Source organism: Salvelinus fontinalis, chromosome 4 (assembly GCF_029448725.1).
Source record: "Salvelinus fontinalis isolate EN_2023a chromosome 4, ASM2944872v1, whole genome shotgun sequence".
NCBI lineage: Eukaryota > Metazoa > Chordata > Actinopteri > Salmoniformes > Salmonidae > Salvelinus > Salvelinus fontinalis.
In genome coordinates this window covers 75,722,588-75,735,169 of record NC_074668.1, presented here as the reverse complement: position 1 = coordinate 75,735,169, position 12,582 = coordinate 75,722,588, and the positions used below count along the sequence as shown (strand labels likewise).

Below are 12,582 nucleotides of genomic sequence, written 5' to 3'. Positions count from 1 at the left end.
CACACTGTTTGTCTATGGTTGTGAGATCAGATCAAATTTTATTACCAATTTATGATGACATCCATGTAATTACAAAGGGATCACATACTTTGTCTTGCCACTGTACATGGTATACTTTGAAATGACATACTACAGTACTTCTTTGAAAAATACAGAAAATAACACTTATAATATAAGTGCAATATGATTTTTCAATGAATCCAGATAGGGTACGTAAATAAAAGCTGGAATAGGAACTTATGAAACAGCATTTCCACTTAATACTGAATTTATCCTTTCATGGATATTATCTGAAGGATATACTGTAGATGTGGAAATGCATACAGCTTAAGGTTAATCAGATGGAAATACGAAAGGTACAGAGAACACGTAATCCCTCTTAGTGAGTGCTGAATTGATTCTTAAAATAGAGCCAAGAAAATGTGAGTTCTACAGAGAGAAAAACAGGGGTTAATCTAAGGATGGTGAAAAATAAGGACAGGAGAGAGAGAGGGAGATTCTATTTTTATCAAGACCAAACAGTGTGTATGCTTCCTTCACTAACAGCGTAGTGCCATCTGTGTGTTGTTAAGCATAAGGTATGGATCAAGGGACTCTCTCCATATGTTTGCTGCTGTACTGAATGAGCTCCAAGGCATATTTTTTGACATCTTTGGAAGGATGGGGCTGAGATTGCAACGGGAAATATTCTGAGCAGTTCAAAGCTTCAGTGTCTTCTGTGTATAGAAGGGGCTGTTTGACTAGTGTCGGAGGGGAATATTTTCATCAGGATGTACACTCACTGAAGGAAGATGAAACATATACTTTGTATTGACGTCACTCCACTCATATGCACTGAGCTGTTTCTGAAGCTTTCATATACAGTCATCTCCAAAATGATTGGCACCCTTTATAAAGATGCGGAAAAAAGACTGTATGAAATAAATACAAAAATACTGAGCTTTGTTATATGCAAAATAAGTTATTTAATAATAATACAATTGCTCAGAGAAAAATATTTTGTTTAACAAGCAATAAAAAAAATCTTTAAAAGATAGGGGTCGAAATTATTGGCACCACCTGTTTTCAATACTTTGCGAGGATAATGCCACTGAGCTTTCTTCTTTAATGTTTTATGAGATTGGAGAACACATTGGGAGGGATCTTAGACCATTCCTCCATACAGAATATTTTCAGAACCTTGCTATCCTTAGTCTGTGCTTATGGACTGCCATTCAATTCAAACCACAGGTTTTCAATGGGGTTCAAGTCACAGCCCCATAACATCAAAGATCCACTAGCATATTTACAATAAGTATGAGGTTATTTTCTGCATACCTCTAGTGTGTGTGGCCAAAGAGCTCCATCTTCGTCTCATCTGACCATAGCACCTGGTTCCAATCCAAGTGGCAATGCCTTTAGCAAACTCCAGACATTTGCATGTGTTGGTTGCTCTCAATAAAGCCATTTTTATGGCAACCTTTCCAAATGGCCTATTGGCATGGAGGTGGCATCTAATTGTAGATTTGGACCCCAATATGCGACCAAGTTCTGTAATTGTCCAACTGTGACCCTTGGACTTTTCTGCCTACCGAACCATCTTCCTCACTGTGCGTGGGGACAAGCTACAAATTTCCTCTACCAGGCAAGTTTACCACAGTTCCAATGGTTTTAAACTTCTTAATTGTTGCCCTAATAGTGGTTAATGGTACATTTGGATTTCCAGTTATTTTTTTGTACCCATTGCCTGATTTATGTTGTGTTGGGCATTGTCTTCCTCTCCAGCAGCCAGCCATCCAGGGCGTGCTGTTTGGATGCATGGTCTGGAGCCCAGACTCAGTCACTCTGAGCTGGGGATTAAGACTGCAGCTAAAGTCCCTCTGTGGAGATCAGTGGCCCAATCGCCACAGCACTAACACCATCTCTGCTCTATCTGGAAGGACTACTGCAGAGCTCTGACCACTAGAGTTTTATAGTTTATATATATATATTTTTTTTGGGGGGGGGGGGGGGGGGGGGGGTGGATCAGCTTAATATTGCGGAAAGAATGTTGCTTCCAATGTAATTGTCTGCATCATTTCCAATCCCCCATATTTGTTTGGGTAAATATATATATCCATTCACGTATGCATACATATACACATATATACATACACATACCTACATAGACATACATACTTTTTTAAAAGAGTATACCTTTATTATTATTCCCTGCAAACCCTACCACCGATCCCCCAATGGGAGTAAACTGATAAACATTTCTGTTTTTACCTTCAATTTATACATCTTATACACATTTTACAGACACAGTCTACTTTATAATAGTTCTCTCTTGTTTGTTCTTAGTCCTTCCTCTATTTCTGTTGTCCATCCAGTTTGATTTCCACTTGTAACTGTGCTATTTCACAATAGCTCCGCACCTATACACATTTCACAGATCCCGTATGCCCTACATTGTTAATCTTGTTATTAGTCCCACCCTTCAGCTCCACTCAACCTTTCCCATCTATCTTCCAACATCATCCATTTCGGATTTTTATTTGCCATATATTTTTCAACTGTGCTGTGATGCTTCACAAAAGATTTGAATCTTCCTATTGTCATAGCTTCCACGGATTGTAAATTAAAAATAGAGTTTTATAGTGGAAAAGGCATGTACTGGTAAATCCTGGAGTCTCTCTCACATACAAAGACACAACGTTATTTCATGAATAAAGTATTACATGTTTATTTTGCCAACCTTGACATGGTATTGATAGATATCTCAGTATTGCACCTATGCAGAGTAGAAAGTAACACTAAAAAAGTCACTACAGTAGAAAAGTTTTCCTTTGGCCGAGGAGCTAAGAATCAATAGACGAACTTGATCAAACAGTGAGCGGCGCATAAGGACAAGAACATGGATACAGTAATTCAATCTGCCATCTTTCGCAAGCACTCTATGTGAGTAACCTGGATCAATACCATCCTGTCATGGCTGTGAATAGCCCTTGAAAGGGCCCCACGCCAGACCGTTACTGGACATCTCTGTAATTGCCCGGCACCAATGTAGCAGCTTCCTCAGAGATGAGAGGAAGCGGGTTCCTATGGTAAACAGCTGTTGATAGGGTCCTGGGTTTCCAAAATAGCATCCTATTCCCTATATTAGTACACTATTTTTGGACAGAGCATAAATAGTAGTAGTATACAGAGCCTAGCCAAAAGTAGTGGACTATATAGGGAATAGGGTGCCATTTGAGACATATCCCTGGTAATAGGGTCCTGGTGGTGAAAGGATCCTGGCTGTCTCTCTTACCGTGGTATATGGTGCTCCTGTTGCTGCTGAGGTAAGACTCTACCAGGGGAGCCTGCTCCTCACACTGCTTGGTCCTGCGGGCGCGAGACCGCCCGTCCACGTTGGACTGCACCATCAGAGGCTCCTGCCGCTTCTTCTTCTGCTTCTGCTCTAGGAGAGCTCGCTGAAACACACACACACCACACAGATTCTTCAATGGTGTTCAATTAGTTTGGTATTATTGACACATACACACACATATCTTCTAATATTGTGTCATATAAAATACACTGCTCAAAAAAATAAAGGGAACACTTAAACAACACAATGTAACTCCAAGTCAATCACACTTCTGTGAAATCAAACTGTCCACTTAGGAAGCAACACTGATTGACAATACATTTCACATGCTGTTGTGCAAATGGAATAGACAAAAGGTGGAAATTATAGGCAATTAGCAAGACACCCCCCAAAACAGGAGTGATTCTGCAGGTGGTGACCACAGACCACTTCTCAGTTCCTATGCTTCCTGGCTGATGTTTTGGTCACTTTTGAATGCTGGCGGTGCTCTCACTCTAGTGGTAGCATGAGACGGAGTCTACAACCCACACAAGTGGCTCAGGTAGTGCAGTTCATCCAGGATGGCACATCAATGCGAACTGTGGCAAAAAGGTTTGCTGTGTCTGTCAGCGTAGTGTCCAGAGCATGCAGGCGCTACCAGGAGACAGGCCAGTACATCAGGAGACGTGGAGGAGGCCGTAGAAGGGCAACAACCCAGCAGCAGGACCGCTACCTCCGCCTTAGTGCAAGGAGGTGCACTGCCAGAGCCCTGCAAAATGACCTCCAGTAGGCCACAAATGTGCATGTGTCTGCTCAAACGGTCAGAAACAGACTCCATGAGGGTGGTATGATGGCCCGACGTCCACAGGTGGGGGTTGTGCTTACAGCCCAACACCGTGCAGGACGTTTCGCATTTGCCAGAGAACACCAAGATTGGCAAATTCGCCACTGGCGCCCTGTGCTCTTCACAGATGAAAGCAGGTTCACACTGAGCACATGTGACAGACGTGACAGAGTCTGGAGACGCTGTGGAGAACGTTCTGCTGCCTGCAACATCCTCCAGCATGACCGGTTTGGCGATGGGTCAGTCATGGTGTGGGGTGGCATTTCTTTGTGGGGCCGCACAGCCCTCCATGTGCTCGCCAGAGGTAGCCTGACTGCCATTAGGTACCGAGATGAGATCCTCAGACCCCTTGTGAGACCATATGCTGACACATGCACATTTGTGGCCTGCAGGAGGTCATTTTGCAGGGCTCTGGCAGTGCACCTCCTTGCACTAAGGCGGAGGTAGCGGTCCTGCTGCTGGGTTGTTGCCCTCCTACGGCCTCCTCCACGTCTCCTGATGCACTGGCCTGGCTCCTGGTAGCGCCTGCATGCTCTGGACACTACGCTGACAGACACAGCAAACCTTTTTGCCACAGTTCGCATTGATGTGCCATCCTGGATGAACTGCACTACCTGAGCCACTTGTGTGGGTTGTAGACTCCGTCTCATGCTACCACTAGTGAGAGCACCGCCAGCATTCAAAAGTGACCAAAACATCAGCCAGGAAGCATAGGAACTGAGAAGTGGTCTGTGGTCACCACCTGCAGAATCACTCCTGTTTTGGGGGGTGTCTTGCTAATTGCCTATAATTTCCACCTTTTGTCTATTCCATTTGCACAACAGCATGTGAAATGTATTGTCAATCAGTGTTGCTTCCTAAGTGGACAGTTTGATTTCACAGAAGTGTGATTGACTTGGAGTTACATTGTGTTGTTTAAGTGTTCCCTTTATTTTTTTTTTGCAGTGTACATTAACATGGATAGATATTTTCTAACACAAATTTTTTACCTTCACACACTTTTTTTCAACTAACCTTGTGGGGACACAAAATTCCGTCCCATTCAAAATAAATTTTTCCCTAACCCCTAACCTTAACCCTAAGCCTACCCCTAGCTCCTAACCCTAAATCCCCTATAAATAGATTTTTACCTTGTGGGGAATAACAAAATGTCCCCAGATGGTCAAATCGTTGCTTGTTTACTATTCTTGTGGGGACTTCTGGTCCCTACAAGTGTAGTTAAACTCATCCACACACACACACACACACACACACACACACACACACACACACACACACACACACACACACACACACACACACACACACACACACACACACACACACATGTACAGTGCACCCTCACTGTAACAAGACACAAGACTGTGTCCTTGAGAGAACAAATATGTCTGTGTGCTCTGGCCCTCCAATCACCTGGGCTACAGTAGAGTAAAGATTGATTGCTGGACAAACATGTGCATCTGCCCAGCCTGCAATCATACCACAGTCCAACTTAAATGACATTTCTGCTTGTCTTCATACGATGAGCTACAGAACACCCTATCAAAGACAAGATCATTGGGACATAAGTTTGACCTCGGCCTGACTGTGTCTGCCTCAATTCGTTCACCTGTAGGTGGGTGATTGCCTTCATTTTTTGTTTGACCATTTCCTGAAGAGGAACCAGACTAGTTGACAGACGTGTCTTATAACAGTTCTATTTAAACGTTTACATGCTTTGTAAGAATAAATTATTTCCCTAATAATCTTGTTTACCTGATGGGATTTTGATAAACACACAAAATCCTTTAATCACATGACTGACCAAAGATAAGCCTGAACCTTCAGCTGCAGAAGTGACCAGTATATGAACTCTAACATCATTCACACACTGACACATACAAACCAAAAATTCATATCACACCTCTTCTTTTCCCACACAAATCCTTTATCCTTATCCGGTAGCTCAGTAGAATCTGTGTCATTGCACAGATTCATTATCCTACTTTCACACAAAATAATTACTTTCCTTTTCCCACATGAGCCAATTCAATTTATGTCATAATCCTAGTTTTGAGCAGTCACAAACTTTTTATCTTCCTGTAAAATTCAGCTCTCTTGAGGGCACAGAGTGTTAGAGCTCCACACCCTCAGTTCAAAAATATAGAAAGCTTGAGCAAGAAGAGTTGCTTCAAACCTCCGCATAGCACCATCTCAGGAACACCTCCTCAGAGCCAGAAAAATGGAATGTCTTCTGCTTCTGTAATTAATGTTTCAGGACCACTGCCCCAATCCGTTTCTCCTCAGCTCTATCCCCCCTCTCTGGCAATGTGGAAATCTACATTAAGTATTACTACAGCTTGGGTATCCCTTCCATCCTGCTGCAGTCAGCAGTCATCTGAGATTATGTAAGCTAACGAACAGAGGGAGATCCCAAGGCTGGAAGCTCATCAAATATTGAGAGAATCCCAGATGAAGCAGGAACACCACTAGACTGTACTCTGCTGTACGGTTGTCTGCTGTACCAGTACAGCGTGCCCTTAATCTAAACCCATGGCTGTGTCCCAGTTGTCCACCCCTTTCCCTAAGTGGGCACTTGCACACTTTCTATAATGAATCGAAAAGTATTTGATTGGTGTTATCGTTGGCTAGAGGGAGTTTCCATGATAGGAAGTGTGCAAGTGCACACTTTGGGAAAAGGGTGGAGAATTGGGATTGTGTCATTTAGCCCATCACTTCAGCCATGACCAGAACACAACATCTCAGCACACTCTAGCAGTGAGTGTGGAGGAGGAGGAAGACTGAACTAAGTTAACCAGGAGGAACCACGGAGGAGCTCTATGGCTGTCCAAAACACCACCAGTCAGTGTACAGTGAAATAACCAACTAATAAGTCCTCTCTTTTTCCTACTCTGCCTCCTCTCTCTCCACTAACAAGATGTTGTCCTTCTCTCATGCACAATGCCTGACAGTGCATGTACAGCCAGGAGGTTACCATGTAATTCACAATTTGAAAAGCATGTGAGGTGAATAACCAACATTGCATGTGCCACCTTTTGGACCTAAAACAAAATGGTTACAGCATCAGGACTGGTTATGCAACTTGCTACAGTAACTCCTGACATTTCGATGAACAGACTTTTCAGGATTGAAGCTGGATGTGGATGCTGCTTAAGGAACACTGTTGCTTGGGTACCTGTCTCAGTAATGCAGTATGAATATCCATACCTACTTTGATATTCAAATAATGGCTTGTTCAGCAGGGACACCACACTAGGTGAAGAAAAAAAGGGAAAGTGTCTATCTTTCTTTTGCATAGAATATCTTTATGATTTGTTTTTGTATGTTCCTCGGTCTTTTGTGGAAAAGCAGTACATTTAATATGTTCTTTAACAAACAATTCCTTTAAAACAGATCTACTCTGAGAATAAAATGCAAAAGTGATGTGGTTACAGCAGATGGACGGTTGGTTTGAGCTTTCCTTCAGTCTTCAGTGTTTGCCAAATTGATGCAATCACAGGCTCCTTAAGTACTATAGCAAGAACACATGATGGAGGTCATACTGTACATGTCATGCTGAACAACCTTACAATACATTTCCACATAACACATTAGGGCCGATGAAACAACAGAGCCCCATTCATTTTCAATGGAGGGAAGGGAAGTGGACGAGGGGAACGTTGGGCGATGCGAGCATGGGCGAGGGAGCATGAACAGGGCGGGACCAAAGTTGGGGAAAGCTGAACTTTATGCAAATACTCTGTGATATCGCAACACTATGAACCAATCAAAGCTCACTATAGCTTCCAGCCCCTACTGGATTGGCTGTTGATACCTAGCACTACCTAGCCTGCTTGCTAGGACCCAAATGAGGGACAAGCTATAGTGGATATCCAAATTATTGTGTTATGCGGAAATCCCCTCTTAGCCTCAGATCCTTCTGTCTTCATATGCAAAGCAGCTGAGCAATAATGGTAATTCTGTCCTCAGCTATTGAGTGACCAAGCCATGGGCGTTTCATGGATAATAGACTCACAGTAAAGGCAACCACATAACCAAAACCTCAAACTCAAGGCTCAAACCAATGCAACCAAAATCTATTTGACCAGTATGTCCCATTACTGTAACATGACAAATGGTTTTGCAAGAGGGACCTGGTCAATTCTGCAGAAAATCAACAGAGATACACAGACAAGCAGAACCGTCTGCAGCACACCAGACCCCTGGTTCAGACTATAATACTGTCTCCTCTGTCACTAAAATCACACTGTGTGAACCCAACAGGAACTCCCTGAGTGAATACCAGCAGGCCACTGCAGCGCTGCAGTGATCAGGATGGTTCTTACAAAGCTACAAATGCCCGGCCGTCCCGTCTTCAGTCAGCTGTTCATTCCACCCCAAAAAATAGAATACCATTTTTTTTAAGTTTTTTTTATTTTCATGGTGGTCTTCATCCATAACTGTCAGTCACACAGTTTTACAGTAATTATGCCAGCCCTAAGCACAATACGGTATGAAAGTGATGCGTCGTTTTCCAGGAAGTTGTTTTTGAACAGTGTTCAATGGTTAAAAACGTAGCACAATGGTCTTCAGCGCAAAAACGTCATAAAAGGCCTCTTGCAGAAGTGAATTAATCCACAAACAGAAATAGAACTTGATATACATTGAGCTCCAAAAGCATTGGTAGTGACAATTTTGTTGTTGTTTGGCTCAGTACTCCATTACTTTGGATTTGAAATGATACATTGACTATGAGGTTAAAGTGCAGACTGTCAGCTTTAATTTGAGGGTATTTGCATCCATACCGTCATCCATACCGTTTAGAAATTACATACATTTTTGTACATAGTCCCCCCATTTTAGGGGACCCAAAGTATTGAGACCTGAATGAATCGTGAATAATGATGAGTGAGAAAGTTAGACGCACAATTTGCGCATCAATTTGCGAAAAGCCAACTGAAAATTATTCATGATTATTATTTGACCATGCTTGTCACTTATGAACATTTTTGAACATCTTGGCATAGTTCTGTTATAATCTCCACCCGGCACAGCCAGAAGAGGACTGGCCACCCCTCATAGCCTGGTTCCTCTCTAGGTTTCTTCCTAGGTTTTGGCCTTTCTAGGGAGTTTTTCCTAGCCACCGTGCTTCTACACCTGCATTCTAGCTGTTTGGGGTTTTAGGCTGGGTTTCTGTACAGCACTTCGAGATATTATCTGATGTACGAAGGGCTATATAAAATAAAATTGATTGATTGATCAGTAATTACCTCACTCATCATTATTCACGATTCATTCAGGATTATCCACAATCATGGTAGCATCCACATTAATGTAGAAGTGTTTAGAAACATATTCTATTCTTATTTACAAAAAAGTGACTCCAAAATGACACATTACATTATTTACCATTAATTTCTATTGAGCACAAAATAATCTGCAACAAAACCAAAACAAACAGCAAATGCATCCAACAAATTTGTAGCGTCACAAGTTTGATGTAGTCACTGTGGGCTATGAAAATGGGACCAAATACTAAACGTTCTACTACTTTAATACACATAAGTGAATTTGTCCCAATAATGTACAAAAAGTGCTGTAATTTATAAACGGTGCACATGATATGGATGAACATACCCTCAAATGAATGCTGACAGTCTGCAGTTTAACCTCATAGTCATTGTATCATTTCAAATCCAAAGTGCTAGAGTAGAGTACAAAACAACAACAAATGTGTCGTTTTCACGAATTTGATGACATAATCATCAAACCCATTCAAGGATTATAGGATAGGACCCGGAAGAATGACGTAGGATGACATCACTTGCACATCATATAGGTGAGAGAGTTTTGCAATGTTCATTAAAACCACTCCCATGTTTATCAGATCACTTAACAATTAGCATCTCCAACCATTTCCTGACTTTTAATCCTCTGAAAGAATTGGAGATTGATTTGTAAGCAGTGTGGAGTAGTGTTATCTTAAATGCTTGCAAGTCTCTCTGCTGATTTGGTTTATGTTAATGTAGTACCGTAAACTCTAATCCTCTGTCTATCCCTTTAATCCACTACGATTAGCCTCAGATCATCATTTGGAAAATAATCTCCTGCAATTTGTACCTACATTTCAGGAAATGCAATAAATGTAACGTGTAGGGAGAGGTTGCTGATGTAACCCAGGGAGAGGTTGCTGATGTAACCCAGGGAGAGGTTGCTGATGTAACCCAGGGAGAGGTTGCTGATGTAACCCAGGGAGAGGTTGCTGATGTAACCCAGGGAGAGGTTGCTGATGTAACCCAGGGAGAGGTTGCTGATGTAACCCAGGGAGAGGTTGCTGATGTAACCCAGGGAGAGGTTGCTGATGTAACCCAGGGAGAGGTTGCTGATGTAACCCAGGGAGAGGTTGCTGATGTAACCCAGGGAGAGGTTGCTGATGTAACCCAGGGAGAGGTTGCTGGTGTAACCCAGGGAGAGGTTGCTGATGTAACCCAGGGAGAGGTTGCTGATGTAACCCAAGGAGAGGTTACTGATGTAACCCAGGGAGAGGTTGCTGATGTAACCCAGGGAGAGGTTGCTGATGTAACCCAGGGAGAGGTTGCTGATGTAACCCAGGGAGAGGTTGCTGATGTAACCCAGGGAGAGGTTGCTGATGTAACCCAGTATCTTGATGGAATTACACAGGGCTGATGAAAATATGTTAATCAATGAGTCTCTTGAGTGTGTCACTGCTGTTTTCTACACTGGTCAGGTCTGAGACATCACTTTGCTAAACATCTTTATCATGTATCATGGACAGCAAAACAGCACAGAAGTGACAAAGGCTGATTGGCATAATACACTTCTGATAGCGCATTATTACACATTATAAACTGGGTGGTTTGAGCCCTGAATGCTGATTGGCTGAAAGCCGTAGTATATCAGACCCTATACCGCGGATATGATTTTTTTTTTTTTTTTTTACTTTTTAATTACGTTGGTAACCAGTTTATAATAGCAATAAGGCACCTCGGGGGTTTGTAGTATATGGCCAATATACCACAGCTAATAGCTGTAAACCACACCTCCTCTGGCCTTATTGCTTAAGTATAACACTGATCTCCTTAAAAAACAATTAGCCAGATTAGCTGGCTTTGATCCCTGCCTAATGTTTAAAAAAATATATTTCACATTTATTTAACCAGGTAGGCCAGTTGAGAACAAGTTCTCATTTACAACTGCGACCTGGCCAAGATAAAGCAAAGCAGTGCGACAAAAACAACAACACAGAGTTACACATAAACAAACGTACAGTCAATAATACAATAGAAAAATCTATGTACTGTGTGTGCAAATGTAGAAGAGTAGGGAGGTAAGGCAATAAATAGGCCATGGAGGCGAAATAATTACAATTTAGCATTAACACTGGAGTGATAGATGTGCAGATGATGATGTGCAAGTAGAGATACTGGGGTGCAAAAGAGCAAGAGGATAAGTAACAATATGGGGATGAGGTAGTTGGGTGTGCTATTTACAGATTGGCTGTGTACAGGTACAGTGATCGGTAAGCTGCTCTGACAGCTGATGCTTAAAGTTAGAGAGCGAGATATAAGACTCCAGCTTCAGTGATTTTTGCAATTCGTTCCAGTCATTGGCAGCAGAGAACTGGAAGGAAAGGAATAATCAGAGAGAGATGGAATTATTTTCTACCATGAAAACCAGGTGTGTGAACTTTCTAGTTCACAAAAATTGAGCAATTATTGTGCAACCCTGCTGTAGAGTATATTCTTCCTCTCTTTTCCTCACACTACAGTCTCCTCTACCAGCCAAGGAACAACAGAGGAGGTTCATATCAGTAAGTGGCTGAGCTGCTCTGCTACAGTACAGGGACATGGGAGACCTACCTGTCTGTCTAGCTTCTGTTGGCGGAGGTTGCTGCCCTCATCGTCCAAGGTACTGCAAAGAGCAAGAGAGAGAAACAAAGAGAGAGAGAGATGGTTAAAACAAAGGCTCTTTCCATTTCTTTGACATTCTACAGAACAGACACACACTCCAGATGAGTTTCCTCTCCTGTTTGTTAAACTGCGAGAACCACTTGGAAATTATGGGAAAAGGGGATACATTAATCTCTCTCATGAAGCTTTCCTGTGAAGCAGGTGATCTCTTGAAAATGCAGTGTCTGTCACTGGAGGAGACGCAGTAGTCATTGGGAGTGACATGTCATGTAGCCTAGGGAGCGACACACAACTTACAATTACATTACAAAACGTGTAGAATGACATCATACAGAAATCTGTCAAAACAGCATGTATATGAAGTACTAGGGAAAATTCAAATCATAATCACAATTGGACATTAAACTAACGTCTTTATCCTGTGTGATCGGACTAAAAGGCAATGGTAACGCTCTGTCTCAGCCAGTCGCCATCGTTCCCATCCCTCCCACCCCCAAACACACGCAACCTCTAAA

At 42.4% G+C, this 12,582-nt stretch overlaps 1 protein-coding gene across 4 annotated transcripts in view; it reads right to left on the bottom strand.

Moving 5' to 3' along the window:
* Positions 1 to 12,582, bottom strand: part of LOC129854408 (tubby protein-like) — a 114,080-nt gene that overhangs the window by 19,821 nt on the left and 81,677 nt on the right. For all 4 annotated transcript variants that reach the window (XM_055921421.1, XM_055921419.1, XM_055921422.1 and 1 more), the window contains exons 2-3: positions 12,017 to 12,068; positions 3,275 to 3,437 (exon numbers count right to left, since the gene is read on the bottom strand). In XM_055921421.1, coding sequence (XP_055777396.1) covers positions 3,275 to 3,437; positions 12,017 to 12,068 — 215 coding nt within the window. The remainder of the gene's footprint in view (positions 1 to 3,274; positions 3,438 to 12,016; positions 12,069 to 12,582) is intronic.